At 44.4% G+C, this 27,813-nt stretch overlaps 1 protein-coding gene and 1 long non-coding RNA gene across 5 annotated transcripts in view; one reads left to right on the top strand and one right to left on the bottom strand.

Annotated features, from left to right (window-relative positions):
* Positions 1 to 1,529: 1,529 nt before the first annotated feature.
* On the bottom strand, positions 1,530 to 27,430 carry LOC128113029 (uncharacterized). Of its 3 annotated transcripts, none has more exons than XR_008219310.1 (5): positions 26,789 to 27,430; positions 16,402 to 17,635; positions 10,532 to 10,951; positions 9,604 to 9,709; positions 1,530 to 2,556 (listed from the first exon to the last, which is right to left on the bottom strand). It is a non-coding gene; the product is annotated as an uncharacterized LOC128113029 (long non-coding RNA). The 3 variants fall into 3 exon arrangements; XR_008219309.1 differs by having other exon boundaries at positions 10,758 to 10,951; XR_008219311.1 differs by lacking the exon at positions 10,532 to 10,951.
* Positions 27,431 to 27,665: 235 nt separating this feature from the next.
* The window catches only part of Znf236 (zinc finger protein 236), a 101,837-nt gene continuing 101,689 nt past the window's right edge, over positions 27,666 to 27,813 (top strand). For both annotated transcript variants that reach the window (XM_052742686.1, XM_052742684.1), the window contains exon 1: positions 27,666 to 27,782. In XM_052742686.1, coding sequence (XP_052598646.1) covers positions 27,728 to 27,782 — 55 coding nt within the window. In that variant the 5' untranslated portion in view covers positions 27,666 to 27,727. The remainder of the gene's footprint in view (positions 27,783 to 27,813) is intronic.

The following is a 27,813-nucleotide window of genomic DNA, read 5'->3' as shown; positions in this document are numbered from 1 at the left end:
TCCACACAAGAATTTCTTCTTGTAGGAGGTTGGAGAGATGGCTCAGTGGTTAAGAATATTGATAGTTCTTCCAGGAGACCAGTACCCATGTGTTGACTCCCAACTGTCTATAACTCCAGTTCCAGGGCATCTGAGGCCTTCCATCTTCTGGCCTTCCTAGGTACCAGGCATACATATCAGACTTACGTGTAGGCAAAACACTTACATATAACATAAAATATAGTTTACAAAAAGAAAAAAGAGCCAACCAGTGATGCCTGCCTATAAAGCTAGCACTTGGGAGGCGAAGGCAGTAGGATCGTGAGTTTGAGGCTACGTACATTTCAGCCAAAGCTACACAGCATGACCCTATCTACAGAATTTTCAAAAATCAAAGTAGGGCATGTAGTTCGGTATTTTTGTACTGGCGGAGAAAGCCGACTCCGGCACCACTGGAAGCAGGCAAGCACATCCTCTGCTGCTTTTCCTCACATTGTAAGAATGCGGCTCACTTCTTCCTGGTATTCATTAGCTATGCAAATCATCTCCTTTGGATAAATATGCTTTGGAAGTAACAAACATTTTAACTAACTATCTTTCTAATGTATGTTATGAAAATAACTTAAGTGAAGATAAACATTTATAGCTTCTCTTTATCAGGGCGTATGCTGCTGACCTCTAAGGAGGGCAACACGTTTCACTTAGCCTCATCAATGCTCCTCTCTTTCCTGTCCTATTGTGCTCTGCCCGCCATTCTCTGGGTTCAGCCCCGCTGAGATTGTTAGCACACACAGATTCCAGTTACATAATCCTCGGGGAAAGAAACCTTTAAAGATTCTTTTATGCAGGCACTAAGCATGATTTAAGGAGGATTAATCATTGGCTGATTTGATTACCAGGCACCAACTATTCTTTCCAGGATGTATAACTGAAACACTGTCTTTCAGCTGCAAAAGGATATTGCTCATGATATATAGATGAAAATGAAAAATGGGCTCCTAACCAGGACATTATGAATGCTCGTGATGAATTTGAATCTGAACATAGTAGAACCCTTTCACACTTCAGAGCAATTGAAATGTCAAATAATTCCTCAAGTATAATGTGTAGTTTGTTAATCCCTGAGAGAGTCTTCATGCTCTCTGTGTGAGGGGGCAGATGGAATTGGGACACAGTGATGGTGAGACAGGAACACTTACCCAGAACCATGTCCCCTCCTAGAGGTCCTGCCCACAGTGCTGTCTCAGCACCAGAAGGGTCAGCGGAGCACACAGTCAATTCACTAGTGAATTTCAAGGGCCATGGTGACTAAGGACTGAGCAAGGTCAGGGGCTGGGAATTTTCTACCAAGTGTGGAATCAGAGACAATGATGCACTTAGAATGAGCTGCTGATTAATTACATCGGTAATGATACTGCTCATGGATCAATTTTTAAGAGGGAATCCCATCATTCTGTCCCAAGAAAAATATGGTAAAAAGCTCCATCAGGTATTCTCCAAAGAGAAAGCTTAAAAAGCAAGTGAAGTAATGAGAAATGTCCAACCTCACAAATGGCTAATAAAATCCAAAGTAGCTGGGTGGTGGTGGCGCACGCCTTTAATCCCAGCACTGGAGAGGCAAAGGTAGGCAGATCTCTGAGTTCGAGGCCAGCCTGGTCTACAGAGTGAATTCCAGAACAGCCAGGGCTACACAAAGAAACCCTGTCTTGAAAAACCACAAAACAACAACAAGCAAACAAACAAAAAACTAAGTAGTAAAATAAACTTTCCTTGTCCATTCAGCACGACAAGTTCCCTGCCCCAATGAAAATGCTTAGTTTTTGCAAAGACTTTGGAAATGTGTAAACATATTATGTGTTATTGGTGGAATAAATGGTGTGTTACCCAGCTTTTCACCACAGAGACAAGGACCAGAAAACGATTAAAAGAGGAAATTTGGCTTATGGCTTCAAGCCAGCCCATGGTCTCTTGGCTCTGTTACTCCCCCTGTGGCAAAGAAGGCAAGATGTAATGGTGGGACATGTGTGGTGGAGTGACAGCAAAGCTGCTAACTCAGGGTGGCAAGAAGGAGACAGACAGACAGACAGACAGACAGATAGGTAGATAGATAGATAGATAGATAGATAGAGAATGCATAGACTACACCCTGAAAGGGAATGCCTGTGTCCTGCTCCCTTCAACTCCATCTCCTCAGGAACCATCACCTCCCAATAGTCCATTCAGTTTCAGACCCATCTATACATTACATCGATGGGGTCAGAGGCCTCAGTCTTAACCTTTGAATATAGATACTGTTTCTTTTTCTGTTGCTGTAATAAAATATGATGACAGAGCAAGGGAAGGGAGAAAAGACTTCTTTTGACTCATGGTTCCAAGGGGATTCAGTCCGCCATAGTAGGAAAGCCATGACGTAGGGAGCAGGAGGCTGACTAGTCACGTGGTATCTGAAGTGAAGACGAAGAGAGAGTGGGGAGTGGGGCCAATCCACACAGCCTCAAGGCCTGCCACGATGAACCGCTCCCTCCAGCCAGGCTCCACTTCCTGAAGGTTTCACAACCTCTCCAAACAGCACCATCCCTGGGGACAAGGTGTTCAAAGTGAGCATGTGGGGGACATTTCATATTCAAACTGCAACAGCTGTATTGGGGGCCCAACCTCCACCTGAGTCTCCAGCGGGTAGTCCAGATCGGGGTCTTTCCCACAGGGTGTTTGCTACCTAGACTTTTCTAGCAAAAAGATGAACAACATGATCATCATGGTCAGTTTCAGCTGTCAAGTTGACATGACTCAGGGTCGCAAGGGAGGGGGGACCCTCAATAGAGGAATTGCCTGGATTGTATTGGCCTCTGGCAGTATCTGTGAGGCATTTTCCTAATGGCTAATTGAGGTAGGTTAGTCCAGGCAAGTGTTGGTGGAGCCTTCGTGGGCATGGGCTGTATAAGAAAGGAAGCTGGCCACGAGCCTGGACAGCAAGCCAGTAAGCTGTGTTCCTCCTTGGTTCCTGCTTCGGCTCCTGCCTCTGGAGTCCCTGCCTTGAGTTCCTGTGCTAGCTTCCCTTGATGACCCAGAAGCTGAAAGAAACCCTTTCCCCTTCAAGTTGGCTTTGGTCAGCACTTTCCCACAGTCACAGAAACCGGCTAGGAGGTAGGAGGTGTGTCCTGTACACCGTGGTTCTGTGCACCATACAGAAGAGCAGATGCTTCTCCTCAGTGCAGAGAATCACGTCAACCAACCTCACTGTCATTAGTAATGGAAAATCTGTGTGTTGAGGGAAAGAATGTGTAGCTAAGTTGTGCTCATTGAAATCTCCCTTCCTTCCCTCTCCCTCCCTCCATCCCTCCCTCCATCTCTCTCTCCTTCCTTCCTTCCTTTTTTTGAAGCATGGTCTCAATGTAGCCCAGACTAGCCTCAAACTCACTATGTAGTCAAGGACGGTCTTGAACTTTGGACTCTCCTGCCCATGTCTCCTGAATACTGGGATTTCAGATGAATACTGTCATGCCCAGTTTGTGTTGGAGATGGAGCTGTGGGCTTCATACACACCAGGCAAGCACTTATCCCCAGCTCCACATGTTTTCTTTTTCTTTTCTAAAATCCGAGATCTCATGTAGCCCAAGCTGGCCTTGAATCACTGCCTAGTGAAATATGACCTTGAACTCCTGATGCTCCTGCCTTTGCCTCCTAAATTCTGAGGTTTATAGGTGTGTGCCACCACTCAGCTGAGATTTTTCTGATTATAAAAATAAGATATTGTCACTGTATTGGGAAAGAGGAAAACCAGTAAAAAGTATGATGTTGCAAATTAAAAAGACTCATGGTCCTGTCTTCATTTTTCAGTATTTATTCCCTCCCTGAGAGTCCTCACAGCTCTTGGCTATCCTAGGGTCAGGAAACAGCAAACCAAACCAAACAAACAAACAAAAACCCCTGCTACTTTGGATAGCACTTAGAAAAGAATAGGCACATTATTTACCTCCTTGTTGTTTATATCTTTGGGGAAGAATTACTTTCCATAAATACTAAGTAACAAGTCAGTAAACACATAAGCTTATATAAGCACTCCTCTGCCCTCCTCCATAGGGAGTGCTTTGAAATTGGTGGTTGATGAGCAGCTCAGGGATGAAAACTGTCCTTGGGATGTAGACTGCATGGTCTTCTGATTCTCTGTGAGTCTCTGCCCGCAATCCTTACGTGTCTGGATTAATGCTATAACAAGGCTTAGCGCTGTCCCTCAGATTCAACTACTCAGAAGGACTGCTGCCCATCTGATGAAGATTCCCTCAGTCCCCTGAAGACCACATAGCTGCCACACAGATGTATATGTCTACAAAATTCAGAGATATAATTGGTTTTTTTTTTTTTTTTACCAATGGAAAAATAAACAGTGCCAGCATCCCAGAGAGATGGCCCGCTCAGCATGTTTATTACGTCCATGTGTTATTACTATTCACAGGAGCTGAGGTGTGGAATTGCCTGCGTGCCCATCAGCGGAAGACTGGAGGAAGCAGATGTGATACACACAGTAGGGCTGTGTTCAGCCATAAACAATGAAGAGTATGGAGTCCAGGAGGGCGAGAGGGGGTGAATTAAAACAAAGTACTGTGATACACACACTCCTAGACCTCAGGAGGCAGAGGCAGGTGGATCTCTGTGAGTTCTAGGTCCACATAGGAATTTCAGGACAGCCAGGGCTATATAGTGAGACCATAACTCAAAAAAAAAAAAAAAAAAAAAAAAAAAGGCTGAGAATTTTATCATTTGCAGAAAATAGATAGAACTGGAGATCGTCGTGTTAAGTGAAATGAGCCAGATTCAGAAAGATTGAATATCACATGTGCTTTTTCTCCTATGCAGAATCTAGGTGTGCGTGTGTGTGTGCGTGTGTGTATGTGTGTGTGGTGAAAGTAGACTGGAGACTATCTATCTGGGAGAAGGAAGGAGGCAGCAGAAGGCAAAAGAGGAAAGAGAGGGTGAGTATGAGCAGAGCCCACGGTATGCATGTGTGAAGATTTCGCCACCAAACTCATCATTTTATGCTATTTAAAAAACTTATGTAAGAAAAACTAATAAAGAGGTACGAACTTAACTGCTTACCGGAAGTACTTCCTCCTGGTGTGCATGAGCAGCTGTGGCTGTGCCCTCTGTGACTTCCTGCTTGGATGATCCTGGGAGAGACAGCCCCCAGGTTTCTGCACCGCTTGTAGATCCACAGCTTGAGCTTTGGCCCAGTGACAGCCAGGTGCTCAGCGGCTTCTCCTCCTACTATCCGTTATGTCAGTCTGAGGATTGGTGTCACGTGACCTGGGTCCCCAGAACCCAAGCCCAGCTCCCTCCCTGTTAATGCACAGTCAAGCATTACTCTGCTAACATAAAATAGTCTTCGGCATCAAGCTTTCTGTGGATAGAACTAGCCTGTTTTTTTCCCTTACAGCACCCCCGGGCCTCTAATGAGACCACTTCTGGCAATCTCTAGCATTTCCTTTTGCTAGAGCATGAGTCACCTCTAGAAGCTTCTGACTGAGAACACTGTGTGATGTAGAGTTCAACATCCCTCCATCCTGATCTTTGTTCTCCCAAGGCACCTTAGGAAGAGCTGGAGAGAGTGATGGTGAAAATCCTCCATGCTGTGCTACAGAGGAAGGCACACCTTCGTCCGGTTTAGGTTTCTGAGATAGAGTCTCACTATGCAGTCCTGGGTAGCCTCGAACTATGAAGACTCACAGAGAACCCTGTCTTTCGAGTGCTAACACTCAAGGCATGCACTACTGTGCTCAGCTCAACTCTTATCCATTAGAAAGTCTATAAAACGTGATGTGTCTCCTCTTTTTTTTTTTTGTTTGTTTGATCTTTTAAGACAGGGTTTCTCTGTGTAGCTTTGCGCCTTTCCTGGAACTCACTTGGTAGCCCAGGCTGGCCTCAAACTCACAGAGATTTGCCTAGCTCTGCCTCCTGAGTGCTGGGATTAAAGGCGTGTGCCACCACTGCCTGGCAATGCGTCTCCTCTTTTTCCTAGCCTTCTCCTTGGCCTCAAGGGAGGTTGTTTAGCCCCGGGTAACTGGTGGGAGTGGAGGCTTGGAGAGAGAGAGAAGGGGGTAAGTAATGTCCAGCATGGGGGAGGGCAGGGAGGGTTGAGGGTGTATGTGTGCAGAGCTCCTTCAGTGCTGGTTCAGTACCTCAGCAGTCACAGCTATAAATGCGTGCTGGAGGCATGCCTCCTCCCTGCCCCCTGCCCCACCCTACCCTCACTGAAGGCAGCGCTGGGTAGGTATATTGGTATACAGCACTGTCACAGCAGTCTTCCATGGGAGGTACTCACAGCCTCATGCTCTGCACCAGCAGGACTTGGGCACAGATGATCTCTCTCACCCTTGCTGTTCCCAAGACCTGATTAGACTTGGCGGGTACAACATGGGCCTTAAGGTGAGCCTGTTGATATGAGTCATCCTAAAGTAATAACAGTACAACCAAAACTAAATCAGTGGGCTAGATTTAACCACGGCTACTCTGGTGGTTTGAAAGAAAATGGCCCCCAAAGGGAGTGGCACTATTAGGAGGCGTGGCCTTGCTGGAGTAGGTGTGGTCTTGTTGGAGGAAGTGTGTCACTGTGAAGGTGGGCTTTGAGGTATCATATGATGCTCAAGCCATGTTCAGTATGACAGATCACTTCCTGTTGCCTGCAAGATGTAGAACTCTCAGCTCCTTCTCCAGTGCCATGTCTGCCTGCACGCCACATGTCACACCATGATGATAATGGACTGAACTTCTGAAACTGTAAGCTACCACCCCAATTAAATGTTTTCTTTATAAGAGTTGCCATGGTCATGGTGTCTCTTCACAGCAATAGAAACCCTAACTGAGACAGCTACCATATATAAAGATTTTCAGAAAAAAAAATTGTATTTGGGCTAATAATGTATTTCATTTCAAGTCAAAAAGCTCTGAAATCCTATTTCCTGAATATGTAATTATAACATGTTAAGTATCCAAGGGTAGAAGCTACATAATAACTATATTGTTCTTTAGAATAGATTCCCAGATAACTTGCTTGCTTACTTTTTGAGACAGGATTTCAGGTAGCCCTGAAGGGTCTCAAGCTCACCATGTAGCTGAGGATGACCCAGAACCCCTGATCTTTCTGTCTCCCCCTTCAGAGTTCTGGGATTGCAGACATAGCCACCATGACCAGTCTCTGTGGTACTGAGGATTGAATCTAGGGCCTTGTGTATCCTAGGCAGGTACAATATCAACTGAGCACTATCTCCAGAATCAGCAGATTTGGTTGAAGGGTTTTTTTTTAAATGCCTCTTCTTCATGCATATGTGTGTGAGATGTGTGTGTGTCCACGTGTGCCATGTGTGCACTTGTTACCAATGCTAAGCGTGTTTAGCTGGTCCATCAATATTTGTACTTTCATGGTTGTTTTTATTTTATGTGTATTGCTATTTTGCCTCCACATTTGTCTGTGTGAGGGTGACAGATCCCTTGGAACCAGAGTTACAGCCAGTTGTGAGCTGCTATGTGGGTGCTGAGAATTGAACCCGTGTCCTCTGGAAGAACAGCCAGTGCTCTTAACTGCTGAGCCATCTCTCCAGCCCCACAGACTGACTTGTTTTGTTTTTTTTTTTTTTTTTTTTTTTTTTTTTTTTTTTTTTTTGGTTTTTTTTCGAGACAGGGTTTCTCTGTGTAGTTTTGGAGCCTATCCTGGAACTCACTCTGTAGACCAGGCTGGCCTCGAACTCAGAGATCTGCCTGGATCTACCTCCAGAGTGCTGGGATTAAAGGCATGAGCCATGGCTGCCCAGCCTCTTTCATGGTTGTTGTCATGGAGATATGAAGGGCCAGCTCTGGGTCTACCTGTGGTTTGTTTGTCTCAGGTCTCCATGGAGTGTGGTGGGGGGTTGGGGGTGGGGGGTGGGGGGTGGGAGGTGGTGTTGATGTCGGAGGAATCCTGCTGCTTTCGTGGTTTTCTGACAACTTTCCGTGGCTCAAAGTAAAGCCTCTGTAATTCTAGAGGTGCAGAAGTGTCAGACCTTTGGAGACTACCAGCGCCTACTCTGATGAGCTCAGTAAATGGTGTCTGAGAAGTGAGGTGGCTTGGCATGCAAAGCTGAGTGACAGCTGGCCGCAGGGGCCCTGCTTCCCGACTCTGACTCCTCTGGTGCCACTGTAGAGCGGCTCCTAGACCTTCCTGGCTGGAGTAGAGAGTCACCAGTCTGTGCATGTGGTAGAGAGCAGGGTAAGCTTTAAACACTACAGTCCCTTCACTTTTTTAAAGCCGCAGTCAGGGCTTGGTTTTTCAAAGCCATCTACCACTGGAGGTCAGGCCGGTGTAGGAGATGGCAGCTCTGCGATTCCTGCACTGTGGCGTGTCACCACTAGGTGGCATTATCCTGATCCTCTCCCTCTGTCCCCTAACTTCTCAGGGTGCCTGATCTACCCTGTCCCTCTCAGCCTAGCCTGCAGATGTGGAGAAGGCATGGTTTCATGTCAGGCGTCTGACCACCTTGGTCTTGGCTCACATCAAACACGCGGACGGGGCTGGTGAGAGGACTCCATGGGTAAAGATGCTTGCCACGAAAGCTAGGTGACCTGAGTGCCGTCCTGGGAGCCCAATTAGAGGGAGAAGAGAATAATGACTCCACACGGTTCTCCCCTGACTTCCACATGTGCACCCAAGCAGGGGTAAAGAATGTGCAGCTGTGTGTGGTGTGTTGATGCACACCTGTAACCCCAGTACTCAGGATGTGGAGGCAGGAGGATCAGAAGTTCAAGTCATCCTCAGCTATACTGAGAGTGCAAGACCAATCTACATAAGACCCTATCTTGAAAGAAACAGTCATGAACCTAATTTTAAACAGGCAGAATTAAAAACAGGGAAATCAATGAGAAAGGAAAACCTCCCAGGCTATCACAAATTAAGATGTCTGCTGGTGACAATTTTGATGAAGATGTGGAGGGCACAGAGTGCCAGGAAAACTATATGTAACAAACACATTGGAGAGGATATGGAAGCCCAGCTAAGCGCTCTGAAATTGCGGGGAGGCAATTGCAAGAGTGATGTTATTTATAATAGCCCGAACAACAAAAATGATAATCAGAAATATCCTATTTTTTTGGCAAGAGAAAAAAAATATAGCTATTGGAATAGTTATTTTTGGGTCACGATGACCAAAATATCTGGCAGAAACAGCTCAAGGAAGGAGAAAGATTTCTTTTGCTTCAGTTTTAGGAGCAAAATTTCAAGTCCACCACAGGGAAGGAATAGTGGCTGGGCAGCTCTGTCTGTGGTGGCAGGGGATGTTCTGAGGGCTGCAACATGGAAGGCAGGGTCTGACCAGAGCCTGAGCCGGGCTACAGACTTCAAAGGCATGCCTCCCTCTAGTGGTGACCTACTTCCTCCAGCCGGGCTCGACCTCGGAAAGGTTCCAAAAGGGTGCCAACCGCTGGAGACCAGGTCCTCCAACTGGAAACCGTAGAGACTATTCTAGATCTGTATTCTAGAACACTCTAGATCTATAGCATCGCAGCCATGCACAGGACCGTGCATAGCATGGAAAGTGAATGAAATGCAGTTTACACAACGGTGAAGAAGATGGGTGGAAACGCACACAGCTGGGTACTCACGTGAGGAGGGTCAAATGATGCTCCACACGGCTTTGGGATTCAGACACAGCGCACCGTGATTCCTTAGTGTCTTCCCATTTATCACAAAACACCCCGACAAAAGCAACTGGGAGAAAATAAGAAAATAACCCATGGGCTGGAGAGATGGCTTAGTGGTTAAGAGCACTGACTTCTCTTCCAGATGGACCCTGGTTCAGTTCCCAGCACCCACATGGCAAATCACAACTGTCTATAACTCCAGTTCCTGAGACCCAACACCCATGGCAAAACACCAATGTATGTGAAATAAAAATAAATAAATTTAAAATATTTTTTTAAAAAAGAAAGGAAATAATCCTTTCTTGGAGAAAAATTATTTTGGCTCACGGTTCAAGCCACAGTTCCTCATGTTGGGGAAGTAAGCTGGTGAGAACTTGAAGCAGCTGGTCACATGACAGAGTCCTCAGTCAGAAGGAGCCCAGCTCACTGTCTCCACTCACACCATCAGGTTCTGCCTACAATTAAGAGGGATCTTCCTGGGCCGGGCGATGGTGGTGCACGCCTTTAATCCCAGCACTCGGGAGGCAGAGGCAGGCGGATCTCTGTGAGTTTGAGGCCAGCCTGGTCTACAGAGCGAGAGCCAGTACAGGCACCAAAACTACACAGAGAAACCCTGTCTTGAAAAAAAAGATGAATCTTCCCACATCAATTAACACAATCAAGCCAATTCCATGCTGGTGTGCTCAGAGACACCTTTCCCAGGTGAGTCAGGCTGCTGTCATTGACAGTCAATGCTAACCATCACAGATGATTGACAGTCAATGCTAACCATCACAGATGATTGACAGTCAATGCTAACCATCACAGATGATTGACAGTCAATGCTAACCATCACAGATGATTGACAGTCAGTGCTAACCATCACAGATGATTGACAGTCAATGCTAACCATCACAGGTGATGACTTCTGTGTTTTGACTCTGAGAATCCTTTTTTGGAGGGGGAGAGTGGGAAGGTGAAGCTCTCAGCTCCTCTCCCCACTGTGGGCCCTTGCATCTGCCCTGAACTGGGCAGCAGCATCCCGAGGTTACACTTGCTGTGCCCACACAGAGCTCCCACTGTCCCTCTCAGAAACAGGGTGATGCTATGCAAGTGCCAGTAGCTTTGTGGTGCACCTCAATTGCTGCATGATCTCCTCTTGGTTCCGTCCTGCGGGAATCAGCAACACAGAATTCTTGGAGCGTAGGAATGAAAAGGACAGGCTGAAACTTGAGAACTGAAACTCTGAACAGGAGATGGAGCAGGGATGTCATGAGGTGAGGAATGTTGTCGGTCGGGAGGACTCAGGTTTGAGGACAGGCTCTGGTGGCTGGTGAGAGAGGAAGAGATGGAGGAAAAACTGAATGCCTCCCGGAGACCACCAGCAGGGAACACTGACAGGTCACAGGCAGGGAAACACTGAGCAGTTCAGATCAGCGATGTCACAGCTGCCATAGGGAGTACCACCCTAACAAAGGAGGGCTGTGAGCCTGACAGATGCTGAAAGCCTGGGTTCCAGCATGCACTGGGACTAGACCAGAGCTCCCCACAGACCCACAAGAAGCTTCTCTGGGGAGAATGGAGTGGACAGGTGGCTAGGAGAACTGCCACCCCCAGGAGGCAGTGGTTCAGGGAGGGTCTTGAGGAAGCCAAGATTCTCAGAGGTCTGTTGGCAGAGGATGAAGTCTAGTTGCTGAGAAAGCAGGGGGAGCCTGAGCGTAAATACACTGCCATGAAGAAGTCCTGGGAGCCGCACAGTGAGAAGGTTCCTGCTGGAGCCTGCCTGGATGAATGTCTACATGGTGTCTCAGGAGGCTTGTTAATCGCAGCTCTAGGATCAGAAGTTCAAGATCATGGGCAGAGACGGCTCACCAGGAGAAGCAGGTTGCCAATCATGACTACCTAAATTTGAGCCCTAGAACCCACACAATGGAAGCAGAGAATGACTGACTCCAAGTTGTCCTCTGATCTCTACAGGCTTGCTTTAGTATATGCGTGCTAATGTATACACACCCCACACACACATGCACTAAATATATGTGCAAGTCATATGTTCAGTCATTCTTAGCCACTTAACAAGTGTGTGGCTAGCCTGGGCTACATAAGGTCTTGTGGTGGAGATCAGTCCTCTGTCAGATGTGGGGTTGGTGGAGATCTTTTCCCATTTTGTAGGCTGTCTTTTTGTCTTATTGACCATGTCTTTTGCCCTACAAAAGCTTCTCAGTTTCAAGAGGTCCCATTTATTAATTGTTGTGCCCAGTGTCTGTGCTGCTGGTGTTATATTTAGGAAGCGATCTCCTGTGCCAATGCGTTCAAGAGTACTTCCTACTTTCTCTTCTATTAAGTTTAGTGTAACTGGATTTATGTTGAGGTCTTTGATCCACTTGGACATGAGTTTTGTGCACGGTGACAGATATGGATCTATTTGTAATCTTTTACATATTGACATCCAGTTATGCCAGCAACATTTGTTGAAGATACTTTCTTTTTTCCATTGTATAGTTTTGGCTTCTTTGTCAAAAATCAGGTGTTCATATGTGCATGGATTAATGTCAGGGTCTTCAATTCGATTCCATTGGTCCATATGTTGGTTTTTATACCAGTACCAAGCTGTTTTTTATTACTATAGCTCTATAGTAGAGCTTGAGGTCAGGGATGGTGATGCCTCCAGAGGTTGCTTTATTATACAGGATTCTTTTAGTTATCCTAGGTCTTTTGTTTTTCCATATGAAGTTGAGTATTTTTCTTTCCAAATCTGTGAAGAATTGTGTTGGGATTTTGTTGGGGATTGAATTGAATCTGTAGATTGCTTTTGGTAAGATTGCCATTTTTACTATGTTAATCCTACCTATCCATGAGCATGGGAGATCCTTCCATTTTCTGATATCTTCTTCAATTTCTTTCTTTAGAGATTTAAAGTTCTTATCAAAAAGGTCCTTCACTTATTTAGTTAGTGTTATCCCAAGGTATTTTATCTTATTTGTGGCTATTGTAAAGGGTGATGTTTCTCTGATTTCTTTCTCAGCCCTTTTATCATTTGTGTATAGGAGGGCTACTGATTTTTTTGAGTTGATCTTGTATCCTGCCACTTTCCTGAAGGAGTTTATCAGCTGTAGGAGTTCCCTGGTAGAATTTTTGGGGTCACTTATGTATACTATCATAGCATCTGCAAATAGTGAAAGTTTGACTTCTTCCTTTCCAATTTGTATCCCTTTGATCTCCTTTTGTTGTCTTATTGCTCTAGCTAGAACTTCAAATACTATATTGAATAAATATGGGGAGAGTGGACAGCCTTGTCTTGTTCCTGATTTTAGTGGAATCACTTTGAGTTTCTCTCTGTTTAATTTGATGGTGGCTGTTGGCTTGCTGTAAATTGCCTTTATTATGTTTAGGAATGTTCCTTGTATTCCTGATCTAAGATCTTTATCATAAAGGGGTGTTGGATTTTGTTAAAGGCTTTTTCAGCATCTAATGAGATGATCATATGGTTTTTTTCTTTCAGTTTGTTTATATGGTGTATTACATCGACAGATTTTCATATGTTGAACCATCCTTGCATCCCTGGGATGAAACCTACTTGGTCATGGTGGATAATTTTTTTGATGTGTTCTTGGATTCAGTTTGCCAATATTTTGTTGAGTCTTTTTGCATCAATGTTCATTAGGGAGATTGGTCTGTAATTCTATTTCTTTGTTGCATCTTTGTGTGGTTTGGGTACCAGGGTAATTGTAGCCTCATAAAAAGAGTTTGGTAATGCTCCTTCTGTTTCTATTGTGTGGAACAATTTGAAGAGTATTGGAACTAGTTCTTCTTTGAAAATCTGGTAGAATTCTGCACAGAAATCATCTGGTCCTGGGCTTTTTTTGGTTGGGAGACTTTTTATGACTGTTTCTTTCTTTAGGGGTTATTGGTCTATTTAAATAGTTTATCTGGTCTTGATTTCACTTCAGTATGTGGTATCTATCCAGAAAATTGTCCATTTCTTCCAGATTTTCCAATTTTGTAGAGTACAGGTTTTTGAAATATGACCTGATGATTCTCTGGATTTCTTCGTTGTCTGTTGTTATGTCTCCCTTTTCATTTCTGATTTTGTTAATTTGGGTGCTCTCTCTTTGCCTTTTGGTTAATTTGGCTAGGGGTTTGTCTATCTTGTTGATTTTTTCAAAGAACCAACTCTTTGTTTCACTGATTTTTTTGTATTGTTCTCTTGTTTTCTATTTCGTTGATTTCAGCCCTCAATTTGATTATTTCCTGGCATCTATTTCTCCTGGGTGAGTTTGTTTCTTTTTGTTCTAGAGTTTTCAGTTGTGCTGTTAAGTCATTGGCATAAGATTTCTCTGTTTTCTTTATGTGTGCATTTAGAGCTGTGAATTTTCCTCTTAGCACTGCTTTCATAGTGTTCCATAAGTTTGGGTATGTTGTACTTTCATTTTCATTGAATTCTAGGAAATCTTTAATTTCTTTCTTTATTTCTTCCTTGACCCATTGGTGTTTCAGGTGGGCATTATTCAATTTCCATGAGATTGTAGGCTTTCTATAATTTCTGTTGTTGTTGAAATCTAACTTTAAGGCATGGTGGTCTGATAAGATACAGGAGGTTATTCCAATGTATTTGTATCTGTTGAGATTTGCTTTGTGACCAAGCATGTGGTCAATTTTTGAGACGGTTCCATGGGGTGCTGAGAAGAAGGTATATTCTTTTGTGTTAGGATGGAATGTTCTGTAGATATCTATTAAGTCCATTGAGTCATAACATCTGTTAGGTCCTTTATTTGTTTGTTAAGTTTCAGTCTGGTAGATCTGTCTTTTGTTAAGAGTGGTGTGTTGAAATCTCCCACTACTAATGTGTGGGGTTTGATGTGCGATTTAAGCTTTAGTAATGTTTCTTTTATGAATGTGGGTGCCTTTGTAATTGGGGCATAAATGTTCAGAATTGAGACTTCATCTTGGTGGATTTTTCCTGTGATAAATATGTAATGTCCATCCTGATCTCTTTTGATTGATTTTAGTTTGAAGTATATTTTATTAGATATTAGGATAGCTACACCAGCTTGCTTCTTAGGTCCATTTGATTGGAAAGCCTTTTCCCAGCCCTTTACTCTGAGGTAGTGTCTGTCTTTGAAGTTAAGGTGTGTTTCTTATATGCAGCCGAAGGATGGATCCTGTTTTCTTATCCATTCTGTTAGTCTGTATCTTTTTTATAGGTGAGTTGAGACCATTGATATTGATGGATATTAATGACCAATGATTGTTAATTCCTGGGTGTTTTTGGTAGTGTTGCATTTTCCTTCTTTGGTATTTGTTGGTGTGGATTATCTATTGCTTGAGTTTTCATGGGTGTGTTTAGCTTCTTTAGGTTGGATTTTTCCTTTTAGTGCTTTCTGTAGGCCTGGATTTGTGGATAGGTATTATTTAAATCTGGTTTTATCAGGGAATATTTTGTTTCCTCTGTCTATGGTGATTGAGAATTTTGCTGGGTATAATAGTCTGGGTTGGCATCGGTGGTCTCTTAGTGTCTGCATAACATTTGTCCAGGACCTTCTAGCTTTCATAGTCTCTATTTAGAAGTCTGGTGCTATTCTGATGGGTCTGCCTTTATATGTTACTTGGTCTTTTTCCTTTGCGGCTCTTAATATTTTTTTTTTTGTTCTGTATGTTTAGTGTTTTGATTATTATGTAGCGAGGGGACTCTTTTTTTTGGATCCAGCCTATTCGGTGTTCTGTAAGCTTCTTGTATCTTCATAGGTATTTCTTTCTTTAGGTTAGGAAAGTTTTCTTCTATGATTTTGTTGAATATATTTTCTGTGCCTTTGAGTTGGTATTCTTCTCCTTCTTCTATCCCTATTATTCTTAGGTTTGGTCTTTTCATGGTGTCCCAAATTTCTTGGACGTTTTGTGTTACGACTTTTTTGTCTTTAGTGTTTTCTTTGACGAATCTATTTTCTCTATTGTGTCTTCAGTGTCAGAGATTCTCTGTTCCAGTTCTTGCATTCTGTTGGTTATGCTTGTTTCTGTAGTTCCTGTTCGTTTAGTCAGGATTTCTATTTCCAGCATTCCCTCAGTTTGTGTTTTCTTTATTGTCTCAATTTCAATTTTCAAGTCTTGAATTGTTTCCTTCATCTGTTTACTTTTTCTTGGCTTTCTTTGATTTCTTCCAATTTTTTGTTTGTTTTTTCTTCCATTTCTTTAAGGGAATTTTTTTTATTTCCTCTTTAATGGACTTTTTCATTTCCTCTTTAATGGAGTTTTTCATTTCCTCTTTAAAGGTCTCTATCATCTTCTTAAAGTCATTTTTAGGATTGATTTCTTCTGCTTCTTCTGCCTTGGTATGTTCAGGTCTTGCAGGTGTAGAATCGCTAGGTTCTGATGTTGTCATATAGGTCTTTATGTTGTTGCCTGTATTTTTGCACTGGCCTCTACTCATCTCTTCCTCTGTTCGGTGTAGGTGGTGTCTGTGTCTGAAGGTGCCTCTCGTTCTAATTGTTAGTCTTGGTCCACTAGGCGTTCTTGGTTAAATCAGTGCTGTTGGGCTCTGTTTCTTTGGGAGCAGCTTAGTCCAATCAGTGTTAGTGGGTTCTGTCTCAGGGAGCAGTTGTTCCCAATTGGTGCAGGGTGTGCTTATGGTTTCAGTGGTTGTTAGGTTCATAGGGTTTTTTTTTTTTTTTTTTTTTTTTTTTTTGGTGAGGGAGCAGGGAAAGGTAGCTGTCTGGTCACTAGGGCTCCGATGGGTAGGGCCTAGGGGCTAGAGACCTGCTCTTCCGGTCTGGAGATGGGGCTTACCTGTTCCCAGTCGGTGTAGTGTAGGCTTATGATTCTGGTGATCTGGTTCAGTGGCTGGGCAGTGCCTTCTTTTGTGTTCTCAGGTCACGTTTTGCTCATTTTTCAACTCCTCAGCTGATCTGTTTCCTCAGTTGGAGGAGAACACAGGAGGAAGGCCATGTTTCCTCAAACTGCAGACTGTAGAATTCTGAATCCTCTCCTGAATGGATCTCAGCTGAGCAAGTTGTTTTCACTAGTAAATCTTCACTCCTCCACTTTCTTTTATAAACTCCTGTAGATGTAATTCCATGTCTTATCCTGGTAGAGACAATGTTACCACTGGAGGATGTCTTTCTCTAGGACTGAATTTCACCAGGAGATGGCTGCTTTAAGGACAGATTTAGACACAGTGGCTGGAGGCTGGAGCGTTTGTGACTCTCCTCCACACCACAGGTACAGCTTCCTCTGAGTCTTGCTGGCAAATCTCCTCTTGAACCTACTTTTAAAGAGCAACTTGTTTAAAATGTTTTACATTTAGTTTATTGATACAAGTTTAAACTTAATTTTGTTATACTGTATATATATTCTACTCTCATTTGAGGTATTATGTTTATGTAACTCATTTAGATTATAATGGATAATTAAGAAATACAGATTAATAATCAGTCTTCTATGATAGTCAAACTTGTAGCATGTTAGTTAAGTTTTCTAGGTATACATAGATATATTTCAGATAGATAGGTAATCTTCAAACACTTCAAAGACCTACAGACTATGGCATTTGAAATATTTTTAAAAATTTAGACTTTCTGGACAATGAGACATGTCTGCTCCTGGCAGCACTGATTTACTTCAGAGAGGAGGATGGGCATTGAAGACACTTTATATGGAGTTTATCTTCTTCTTGGCAAAAATAGTCATTTGGGCAAGTAACTGTTCTTGCCTGGACTGCTTGATCGACTGGACATGCAAAACCCACAGGATGGTGACCACTGAACTTTGCTTGGCAAAATGATCCTTCAGGTTCCTGCTTTGCAGAGGAAACTGCCAGACATTCTACAGGACACAGAGAAAAGTGACTGAGAGACTCAAGGCCTGTGGGCTGAAGACTGATGCCTCAACTTTACAGAGGAACTCTGGATGACTTCCAGGCTGCCAGCTGTCTCTGTCTACTCCTGCAAGACTCCTGAAAGTTGCTTGTGTCCTTCTCCCGTTTCTCAGGTAATATTATATCCTTCTGAGGTCTTTGATGTAGCTGAAGAATAGATAGTTATAATTTCCTTAGTTATGATAAGAGATAAGTTAGATATGAAACCTTAGACTCACAAATATAAGATAGATAGGATATCTTCTTTAATTTTGCCAAGATGAAATAGACTAGATAGTATAGACTAGATATTGTAACTATAATTCTTGCTTGATAATTGTTTTGTTATATGTAATTTTACTATGTGAAAGTTAAAACCTTCCTTTTTGAAAAAAAAAAGGGGAAGTGCTGTGGATATCACTCTGTATAAATAAAATGCTGATTGGCCAGTAGCCAGACAGGAAGTATAAGCGGGACAAGCAGAGAAGAGAATTCTGGGAACAGGAAGGCTGAGTCAGGAGATGCTGCCAGCCACCACCATGAGTACCAACATTTAAGATACTGGTAAGCCAGGAGCCATGTGGCAAGGTATAGATTTATAGAAATGGGTTAATTTAAGATGTAAGAACTAGATAGCTAGAAGCCTGAGCCATTAGGCCAAACGGTTTAAATAATGTAAAAGTCTGTGTATTTATTTTATAACTGGGCTATGAGACTGCCAGGGATTGGAGAGTTTCTCTCCAGCTACACATCCCCACAGTGACACACTTCCTCCAACAAGGCCACACCTACTCCAACAAAGCCACACCTCCTGATAGTACCACTCCCTTTGGGGACCATTTTCTTACAAAGCACCACAGTATAATAAACTCTGAAGGTGGCAAGAGCAAGAATCTACAAAAACAGGTTAACAGAGGAGCTTTACAACATGGCACATGGCCTTGGCTAACAATGATGGGTTGCAGGCCTGGGATTCTGCCTCTGAAGTCCCAGCTGGTGCTTGGTGCAAAGGGGATTCTCACGTTCACCTGGCAGCCATCCCTGGTGATACCAATGCAGCTCATCTGCAGAGCCTGAAGGCCTCCTCACAGGGGACAAGGTTTGTTCTCACTTCTTGCCTCTCTGTCCCCTGCAGTGTGCTTGGAGATATGACTCTGAAACATCACTGCAAATTCTAACTTGGATGTGGCTGCCATTTTTATCTAGCTGCTTAGTTTTTTAAAAAATCCTAACTTGGGGGCTGGAGAAATGGATCAGTGGTTAAGAATACTGGGGTTCTTCCAGAGGACCTGGCTTCAATTCTCAGCAACCTTGAGCCATTAGGCCAAACAGTTTAAATAATGTAAAAGTCTGTGTGTTTATTTTATAACTGGGCTATGAGACTGCCAGGGATTGGAGAGTTTCTCTCCAGCTACACATCCCCACAGTGACACACTTCCTCCAACAAGGCCACACCTACTCCAGTTGTGAGTTGGTGGCTCACAGGATATACTCAAAATTTTTTTTTTTTTTTTTTTTTTTTTTTTTTGTTGTTGTTGTTGTTTTTCGAGACAGGGTTTCTCTGTGTAGCTTTGCGCCTTTCCTGGAACTCACTTGGTAGCCCAGGCTGGCCTCGAACTCACAGAGATCCGCCTGGCTCTGCCTCCCGAGTGCTGGGATTAAAGGCGTGCGCCACCACCGCCCGGCTATACTCAAAATTTTAAGTGTGAGATTGGGCATCATGGTACATACCTTTAATGTCACTACTCACTAGGCAGAGGCAGGTATATCTCTGAGGCCAAGCTGGTCTACACAGTGAAACCCTTTTCCAAAAACAAACAAAATTTTAAATTAGACATAAACTCTTACTGGATCCTAATTAAAAAGTAAGACATTTTAGGGACAACTGGAAAAATATGAATGTGGGCTAGATATCGTTAGGAACTTACTGTTTTTAAATATACATAAATAACCATGGCTCTGTGACTGTTTGAGAAAATTTCTACTGAATTATTTATTGGTAAGAAGCTGCATGCGGGAGGGGGGAGAACAAGGGAATCTGTGGCTGATATGTAAAATTAAATTAAATTGTAAAATAAAATTAAAAAACGAAAAAAAGCTGCATGCAATTTATTTTAAATAGTTTGGCAAAATCTGTAGAAAAACTAATATGGCAAAAATATCAAGAACAGTTGGATCAAGGTGTTTGTTTTCCAAACTTTCTGTATGCTTGGTAACTTTATAATTAGAACTTGGAAAACTGTAGAGTATTGTAAATCATTCCTCTAACTGTAGCACTTGGGAGGCCAAGGCAGGAGGATTGCTCTAAGTTCAAAGCTTGGGCTACTGGGTGAGATCCAAGCCACTCAGGACTAAGAGAGATGTATACAAATACATAAGCAAGCAAGCTTTGATTTGGGGCCTTTCCTGGACCTTTAGCCCACTTCCATTGGGAAAGCCTTCCTATTCTTCAGTAAACTGCCTGTTTTTACAATAAGATAATAAATGAAAAATGTTAGAATTGAAAAAAATTCATTGAACAAGCATGTTTTAAAAGGAATAAAAATACAAAAGAGAGAAAATTGAGCTACCAATTTTAATGGATAGGTTAACTGCCTACAAGGATAAAAATTAATTGTGGAAAAATTAAGAACTTAACTAGAGAGGAGACAGGGAATGTGAAAGAGACAAGGTATACATTTTGAAAAGCCTGTCAAATGGATAATTCCAGAAAAGAGGCTGAAGTCGTATTTATAGAAACAATTTCTAAAAACAATTCCTGAGACCACCTGCAGAATGTCTGGGAGTGTAAGCAGGAAGACCCGCTCATGGGGACACAGTCTGGGAGTCTGCTAGACATCACACACAAGCAGCCGGAGAGGAGGAGACATAAGGGACCAGGGCTGACTGTCTGTCATGGTTCGGACGGGGAGTTGCCCAGCACTTAGAGGAGTCATCCATGCCTTTTAGCTGCAGAGGCAGCATGAACAGCAGGCAGCTGGATCTGCTGAGTCTGCTGGATCCCTAGCAAAGAACAGCACTGTGACTGCTGAAAACCTGGAGCCCACAGAGGATGACAAACTCCTTTTCCCTTCCAAGGTCCTCAGCATGTTGAACTAGCCAGTGCATCTCACAATTGACACGCCCAGGAAGCTTTCCTGAGGTTCCTTTCGGGTTGCAGTTCTAGTCAAAACCGTTTTTGATCTCAACTCCTCCAGCCCCTTTGGAGTCCCAACTAAGAATCTGGCCTGGCCTTCAACCATCTATTCCGGTGGTTCTCAATCTTCATATATATAATATGTATATGATATATGTATACACACACACACACACACACACACATATATATATATATATATATTGGCTTTTCGAGACAGGGTCTCTCTGTGTAGTTCTGGCTGTCCTGGAACTTGTTTTGTAGACCAGACTAGCCTTGAACTCACAGAGATCCTCCTGCCTTTGCCTCCCGAGTGCTGGGATTAAAGGTGTGCACAACCACGCCTGGTCGATTCTCAACCTTCTTAATGCTTCGGCCCTTTAATGCAGTTCCTCATGTGTGGTGACCCCCAACCACAAAATTGTTTCGTTGTTAATTCATAACTCTAATTTTGCTACTGTTATGCATCATAATGCAAATATCTGATATGCAGGATATCTGACCCCCAAAGGAGTCATGACCCACAGGTTGAGGACTGATGTCCTATTCTTTTGCAGTCCCCAGAATGGCCCCAACACTCAGTGGATAAGCTATTAAACCTGTCAACCTGAATGTGACCTGATGGAAGGAGAGAGCTGACTTTTGCAAGTTGTCCTCTATCTTCCATGTGTACACGTTACCTGCTGCCCCTGCTGTGGGAAGTTCTGTATGTTAAATGGGTTGCTCTGATCAGTTAATAAATAAAACACTGATTGGCCAGTAGCCAGGCAGGAAGTATAGGCGGGACAAGGAGAGAGGAGAATTCTGGGAAGTGGAAGGCTGAATCAGGGAGACACTGCCAACTGCCACCATGGCAAGCAACATGTAAAAGATACCGGTAAGCCACAAGCCATGTGGCAACTTATAGATGAATAGAAATGGGTTAATTTAAGATATAAGAACAGCTAGCAAGAAGCCTGAGCCATTAGGCCAAACAGTTTAAGTAATATAAGTCTCCGTGTGTTTACTCGGTCGGGTCTGAGCAGCTGTGGGACTGGCGGGTGAGAGAGATTTGTCCTGACCATTGGTCAGGTAGGATTGGAAAACTCTAGCTACAGCCCTCCACCAGCATAAATGAATAAATGCAGTAAAATGTCTTTAAAAAGAACAAGAGCAGGGACTAGAGAGTTGGTTCAGAGGTTAAGAGCACTGGCTGCTCTTCCAGAGTTCAACTCCCAGCTCACAACCATCTATAACAAGATCTGGTGTCCTCTTCTGGCCTGCACACATACATGCAGACAGAACACTGTATACTTAAAAAAAAAAAAGAGCAAAGACAAAACATTTCAGGGGAGGGGGCTGCTGGTGTAAGCCCTGGGTTCTGATGTTTGTCCCAGGTACCAAACCCCAGGTACCATGTTTGCCTCATGCTTTTCTTTCTCCTGGTTCTAGTCCACTGGGTAGGTCCCAGGTTAGCTGAGGGCAGGTCTTGCCTATCCAGGACAGGCAGCTGCACTTGAAATAAAATAATGCTTTCCTTGGACCTCTACATATATTCCTTAATCCAGTCAAGTTTGCATGTAACATCATCACGAAGGCAGATTGGGGATATTAGGAATGACAAGGGGGCATTTGTATTGACCCTAAATGTATTAAACAAGTCATAAAAGGAAACTACAAAAAGTCTATGTCAATGTATTTGAAAACATACGAGACGCGTCAATTTTTAGAAAACATGGAACACTAATTAAAAATTGAGTAATTAAATTATTAAAATTAAAAAATGAGTAGTTCATTAACACTTTCGAAATTTGAGTTTGTAGTTTAAGACACTCATAAAATAGACCAAAAGTTAATTTTGCACAAGTGTAAGACTGGAAACTCTTTGTGAGTGAAAAGTACTGGGAATGCTTCCCAGTATGTTTGGGGTCGCCATCATCATTCTGACACTACAAGAAATACATCACAAAAAAAGGAGTGAACACCAGCATCACCCAGACCCAACCTTAAAAGCCTTAATATTTTTGCAAACAAAATATAGCAATGTATGTAACAGTGTGGCTGAATTGGATGGGTTCTAAGCACATGAGGTGTTACGCTTAATGCGCAAAAGCCTGAAAAGGAGAACACATTTGACTTATTCAAAGAATGACCTCAGCGGCCAACGGTAAGACAGATGGGGTCTGAGCCAGTCCCGGGCTGTACCTGTGAGCTGGGTGACAGTGGCACTGGGGAGGCTAGGTGGAAAGTGGTTGAGTTTGGCTCATCTACTGGAGACACATGAGGGGTCTGCAGTGAAGAGTTAGCAGGAATTGTTTCTAGATAGTTGATAACGAAATGGAATGGCCTTATCAAAGCATAGGTAATTTTCAAAATACATGTGCCGAAAGGGACTGGACCTTCCACCCCAATAGCATGTTCTATTTCTTTTAAATTAGTGAATTCAAACAGAACTTCGTAGTGACAGAAAAGAGTGGTTGCCCAGGGACACGGGAGGAGACAACGGTGACAGGTGGGAGGAGCATGTCAGGGTGATGGGCTTATTTGTTGACATGCAGTGAGCTTCAGTGTATGTGCTCACTCAGATATGTGCCCACGTCTCCTCCTCCCCCAGGAGCTGTAAGAGGCAGGTCGCAGTGGCTTTATTCTGGTTTAGTCTGAGATGGGAGAGATACTGCTGGGAATGCTTTCACAGACACAGGAAGAAAGGTGTCTGGAACTAGGGAAGTGATCTAGGATTCACAGAAACCTTTTCATGTTTTATTAGGACTGGTTGCTAAAACAAAGCCCTTTAATAGCATTCTTCCCCTAGGTGTTCTATTGGCCACACACTTAAACTATCCGGATAGGACCGAGATCACCTGGTTCAGGGCTCTGTGAGGACAGGCCAATACCTAGGTTGTGCTTTCTGTTTGTGGGGCATTGTGGTGGCCCACAGAGGCTATCTAGTGAGACCTTACTCGAGGTCTGAGAATCTGAGCTTGCTTTACCCAGCAGGGCTGAGTAAGGAGATTTGGCCATGGGTGTGTTTACCAGGTGTTTGGAAGGGTCTACATTTGGCTGTATGGTGTGCTATGATCTTGCAAGGGGGAGGTCTTTTGCTTCTCCCCTTGGCATATTATAAAAATCCCGCCGGGCGGTGGTGGCGCACGCCTTTAATCCCAGCACTTGGGAGGCAGAGCCAGGTGGATCTCTGTGAGTTCGAGGCCAGCCTGGGCTACCAAGTGAGTTCCAGGAAAAGGCGCAAAGCTACACAGAGAAACCCTGTCTCGAAAAAAACCAAAAAAAAAAAAAAAAAAAAAAAAAAAAAAAAAATCCCTTTTGAATGAACAACTGAGCGGCTGGGTATTGACCCAGGGCCTTCCCCAAGCTATCCTGTGTCTCTGTCTTTCTTATCATCTTTATCATTTCCTCATTCCTCTCTCCCCCACCCAAGAACCCTTCAAAAGGTGGGAGCAGGTCGGAGCTGGACTCTGGCGGACTCCCACAGGCCATTGCTCTAGAACTAAGGTGGCCAGGTCTCATGGCACACATGAAAAGTTCTCTTGCCCAGAAGCACCATACTGTACTTTTTTTTTTTTTAGTTCAAACGTTCACTAGCGGCAGGGTAAAATGTAGCAGGAGGAACCAAACTTAAGGCTTGGGAGAGAAGGGTGAGAAATGCTCACAGGAAAAGCCACACGCTGCTGGCAGTAAATGGTAAGAAAAGGATGATCGGGGTGACCCCTAGTCAGTTTTCTTTGGACTCTGGTCTGCTTCTGAGGTCCTGGAAATACCTGCTTCAGATCAGACTGTGTCTGTGCTTTAGGCAAGATCATGAGAAAAGCAGCCACGGTGTGTTGTCAAGGCCCTTGCTTCCCCTCAATTTTCCTGACATGAGGTAAGTGCTTTCTAGGAGGGATGCTATGAAGAATCAATTCTGTAAGACCGGGGCACTGCAGCTGCCCACACACCCTAGCCCAGCACACAGAACAGTAACCGCAATAGTTCATTTTGGCTCCATTAAAAAGACCACGTCATCCAAACAACAGACTGGTGTGACTTTTACATGCTGTGAGTGAACCTTTTCGGCTTGGACTTTTAATCAGCTGTATTACTGTATGGCTTATTGGGTTAGTTAACGTACTTACTGTCTCTGACTTTTTCCTTTCCCCCTTCATCCTGATTTACTCATTTATTTCCTCACCTTACATATATTTCTTATTAAATTGTTTCAAATCCTTCTCACAGTCAAATAGGATACAAGTTCACATATACGTACAATTCGAGTAGAGTCATATACATAGAAAATAAATTATATGTATGTCTGTGTGTGGGTTTGTACATGAGTGCACTGCCTTCAGAGGCCAAAAGAGGTTGTTAGATCCCTTGAAACTCAAGTTACAGGTGGTTGCAAGCAAGCCAGAATGGGTGCTGGGACCTGAACTTGGTCCCCTGTTAACAATACCTGCTCTGAACCATTGAGCCATCTCCCCAGCTCCCACCCTCTCACCCCCACAGTAAGGTTTTCTCAGCCAATGTCCGCCTTTAGCCCTAGTGCATATGAAATACATTTCCATATAGTTCCCCCTGAACGCAAGGATATACCTAGTGGGTACAACTACAAGCAGGACAGAAGAACAGTGAGAGTTTCAAGCCCTCAGATCTGCTGAAACCCACGTGGCCTTCAGCAAATTTCTTAACTTCTTTCAATTAGTTTCAGGGGCTAGAGAGATGGCTCAGAGGTTAAGAGCATTGACTGTTCTTCCAGAGGTCCTGAGTTCAATTCCCAGCAACCACATGGTGGTTCACAACCATCTATGAGATCCGATGCCCTCTTCTGGCCTGCAGGCAAATATACAGACAGCACACTGTATACATAATAAATAAAAACTTTAAAAAAATGTGGCAATCAACTTCTTTCAATTAGTTTCTTCACCTGTTCAGTGACAGCTCCCAGGGCTGACTGCCGGAAGGACTGGAGACACTCTCTATGAAGGACTACATATTTACTTAAAAACGTGTGTTAGTGCTAGTAATCACTGTTGGTCACTGGCTGGCACTGGCTGGCAGATCTTGGCTGTACGTCCTTGTTTTCTGTTAACTTGAGATTCTGCCCAGTTCAACATCCCTGCCACTATGCCTGCAACTCTAGCTTTCCCAAGGCTGAGGCAGGATCATGAGTGGCAGGCCAGCTTGCATACACAGTGCAATCCTGCTTTATAAAAACAATTATGATTTAAAAAATAGCTTGTGTATGCCTGCATGAGAGTGTGTGGGTGTACATGCCAGGATGTTCCTGTGGAGTCAGTTCTGAGACTCAAACTCCAGTCATCAGGATTGTGTGGCAAGTGCCTTTTCTCAGTGATTTTTCTTTTAAACTATCTTTCAATTCAGCTTCTAAGCCTGCCTGAGATTTCTTTTCCAGTGACAAACACGCACATGAACTACCTGATTTTTTTTCTCCCTTTGTAACCTGGTTCTTACCTGCAAAGACTTTCACCATCCCTGCCTGTTAAAATGTAACCATTTCCCAAGACTCACTTCAAAAGCCTCTTTCCTACTTTTTCACTTGTAACCAATCTTGTTTTCAAAAATCTACTCTGGTACATTGTTTTAAAAGAATATATTATTATGTGTGGGGCCTGGGTAACACAGCACACATGTGGGGAGACTCTGGAGTCAGTGTCACCTGGGTTCACGGACTCCAGCTGCTAGGCCTTCCGGAAGAATTCTTTACCCCCACTAAGCCATCTCCTTAGCCCAAGACTTTTTTTTTTTTTCCGAGACAGGGTTTCTCCATGTAGCTTTGGAGTCTGTCCTGAACTCGCTCTGTAGACCAGGCTGGCCTTGAACTCAGGGATCTGCCTGGCTCTGTCTCCCTAAGATTAAAGTCGTGCACCACCACCGCCCAGCTGCCCAAGATTTTTAAAACTCCTATTTTACCATTTGAGCTAATATCTGGTTTGTCTTCAGATCTTACTAATCTTTGACTTTTAAAGCATTTATTCTCGTTTTGTGTCTTTCTTGTTCCATCACCCGGGCTCTAATTGTTCAGCTTGTAGACTTACTTATTTTTGTATGCCTCAGGTAAACATGGCCTATTACTTTGAACTACCCCACTAAGAATTCTGAGGTCATATAATACTTCTAGCTTACAGATCTTTTTTTTTTTTTTTTTCCCCTTCACATTTTGACACAAGGTCTCATTTAAGCCTGGAACTTACCATACAGCCTAGGTTAGCTTCAACTTTATATTACAGTTTTTCCGATCTTGGGATTAAAGGCGAGTCACCACACTCTTGCTAGATACTCGATTCTCAACCTGGCTTCATTCAGTCTGTCCTGCTGTGACTATATCACTGGTCGGAGTTAAAACAGACAAGGCGGCACCCCCGACCCGGTAAACTTCCAGGCTAAAATGGAGCCTATGAGAGAGAGGTGCATCGCTGAAGGCAGCCGGCTGCCGGTAGTCCACGGGCATCTCTGTGGGTAGGTTTTCCTTCCCCGGCCTTTCGTCCCTCCGTTGAAGGTCTGGGCAGGGCACGCTTAAAAAGGAGTCCGGAGTAGAAAGATGTGCTGGGGCACTTGGCCTGCTTGGGATCAGAGGTGACCGTCAACTCAAGTGACATAGGCAGGCGCATGACAACCAAACCACACTCGGACCCTTGCCTTTCCCTGGGGTGGGGGTGGGCGTGGGTGCAGGGATGGGAGGGTTGATGTCCGCGCCGGCCTCGGAGGTCCCGGGGTGGAGACAGAGTCGGCGACACCGAGGGGCCTCCGAGGCCGAGTGCACATCCAGGCCGCCGGCCCGCAGGCCTCCGAGGCCGGCCGCTCGCCGAGCCCGGTGACGCCGCCGCAGCCGCCGCAGCCGCCGCCGCCTGGCTGGCTGGCCGCGCATGCGCGCAACGGCGCCCCCGCCCCCACTGCCCGCTCCCAACGCCCCCGCCGCGGCCCGCGGGCCATGGAACCCGCCGAGGCCGGCGCGGTCCGAGCGCTGCTGCCCGAGCGTCCGGGCGCCGTAGCCCTGTGAGCCCGGCGGGCTGGGTCCGGCCGGTGCCGCCGCCGCCAGCCCGCCCGCCCGCCCGCCGGCCGGCCCGCCGGTGCCGCGCGTGCGCGCCCCGCCGAGCGAGAGCGCGAGTGAGGAGGGGTGGGCCGCCGCGACGATGCCGCGGGGCCGCCCCCCGAAGTCCCGGGACGGCGCGGCGCGCGGCGACTCCGGTAAGGCCCGCGGCGGCCACCGAGTCCCCGG

Source organism: Peromyscus californicus, unplaced genomic scaffold (genome assembly GCF_007827085.1).
Source record: "Peromyscus californicus insignis strain IS unplaced genomic scaffold, ASM782708v3 Scaffold_17__1_contigs__length_78620276, whole genome shotgun sequence".
Lineage (NCBI taxonomy): Eukaryota > Metazoa > Chordata > Mammalia > Rodentia > Cricetidae > Peromyscus > Peromyscus californicus.
Note: the sequence above shows the minus strand (reverse complement) of the source record. Positions and strands in the feature narration are given on the sequence as shown.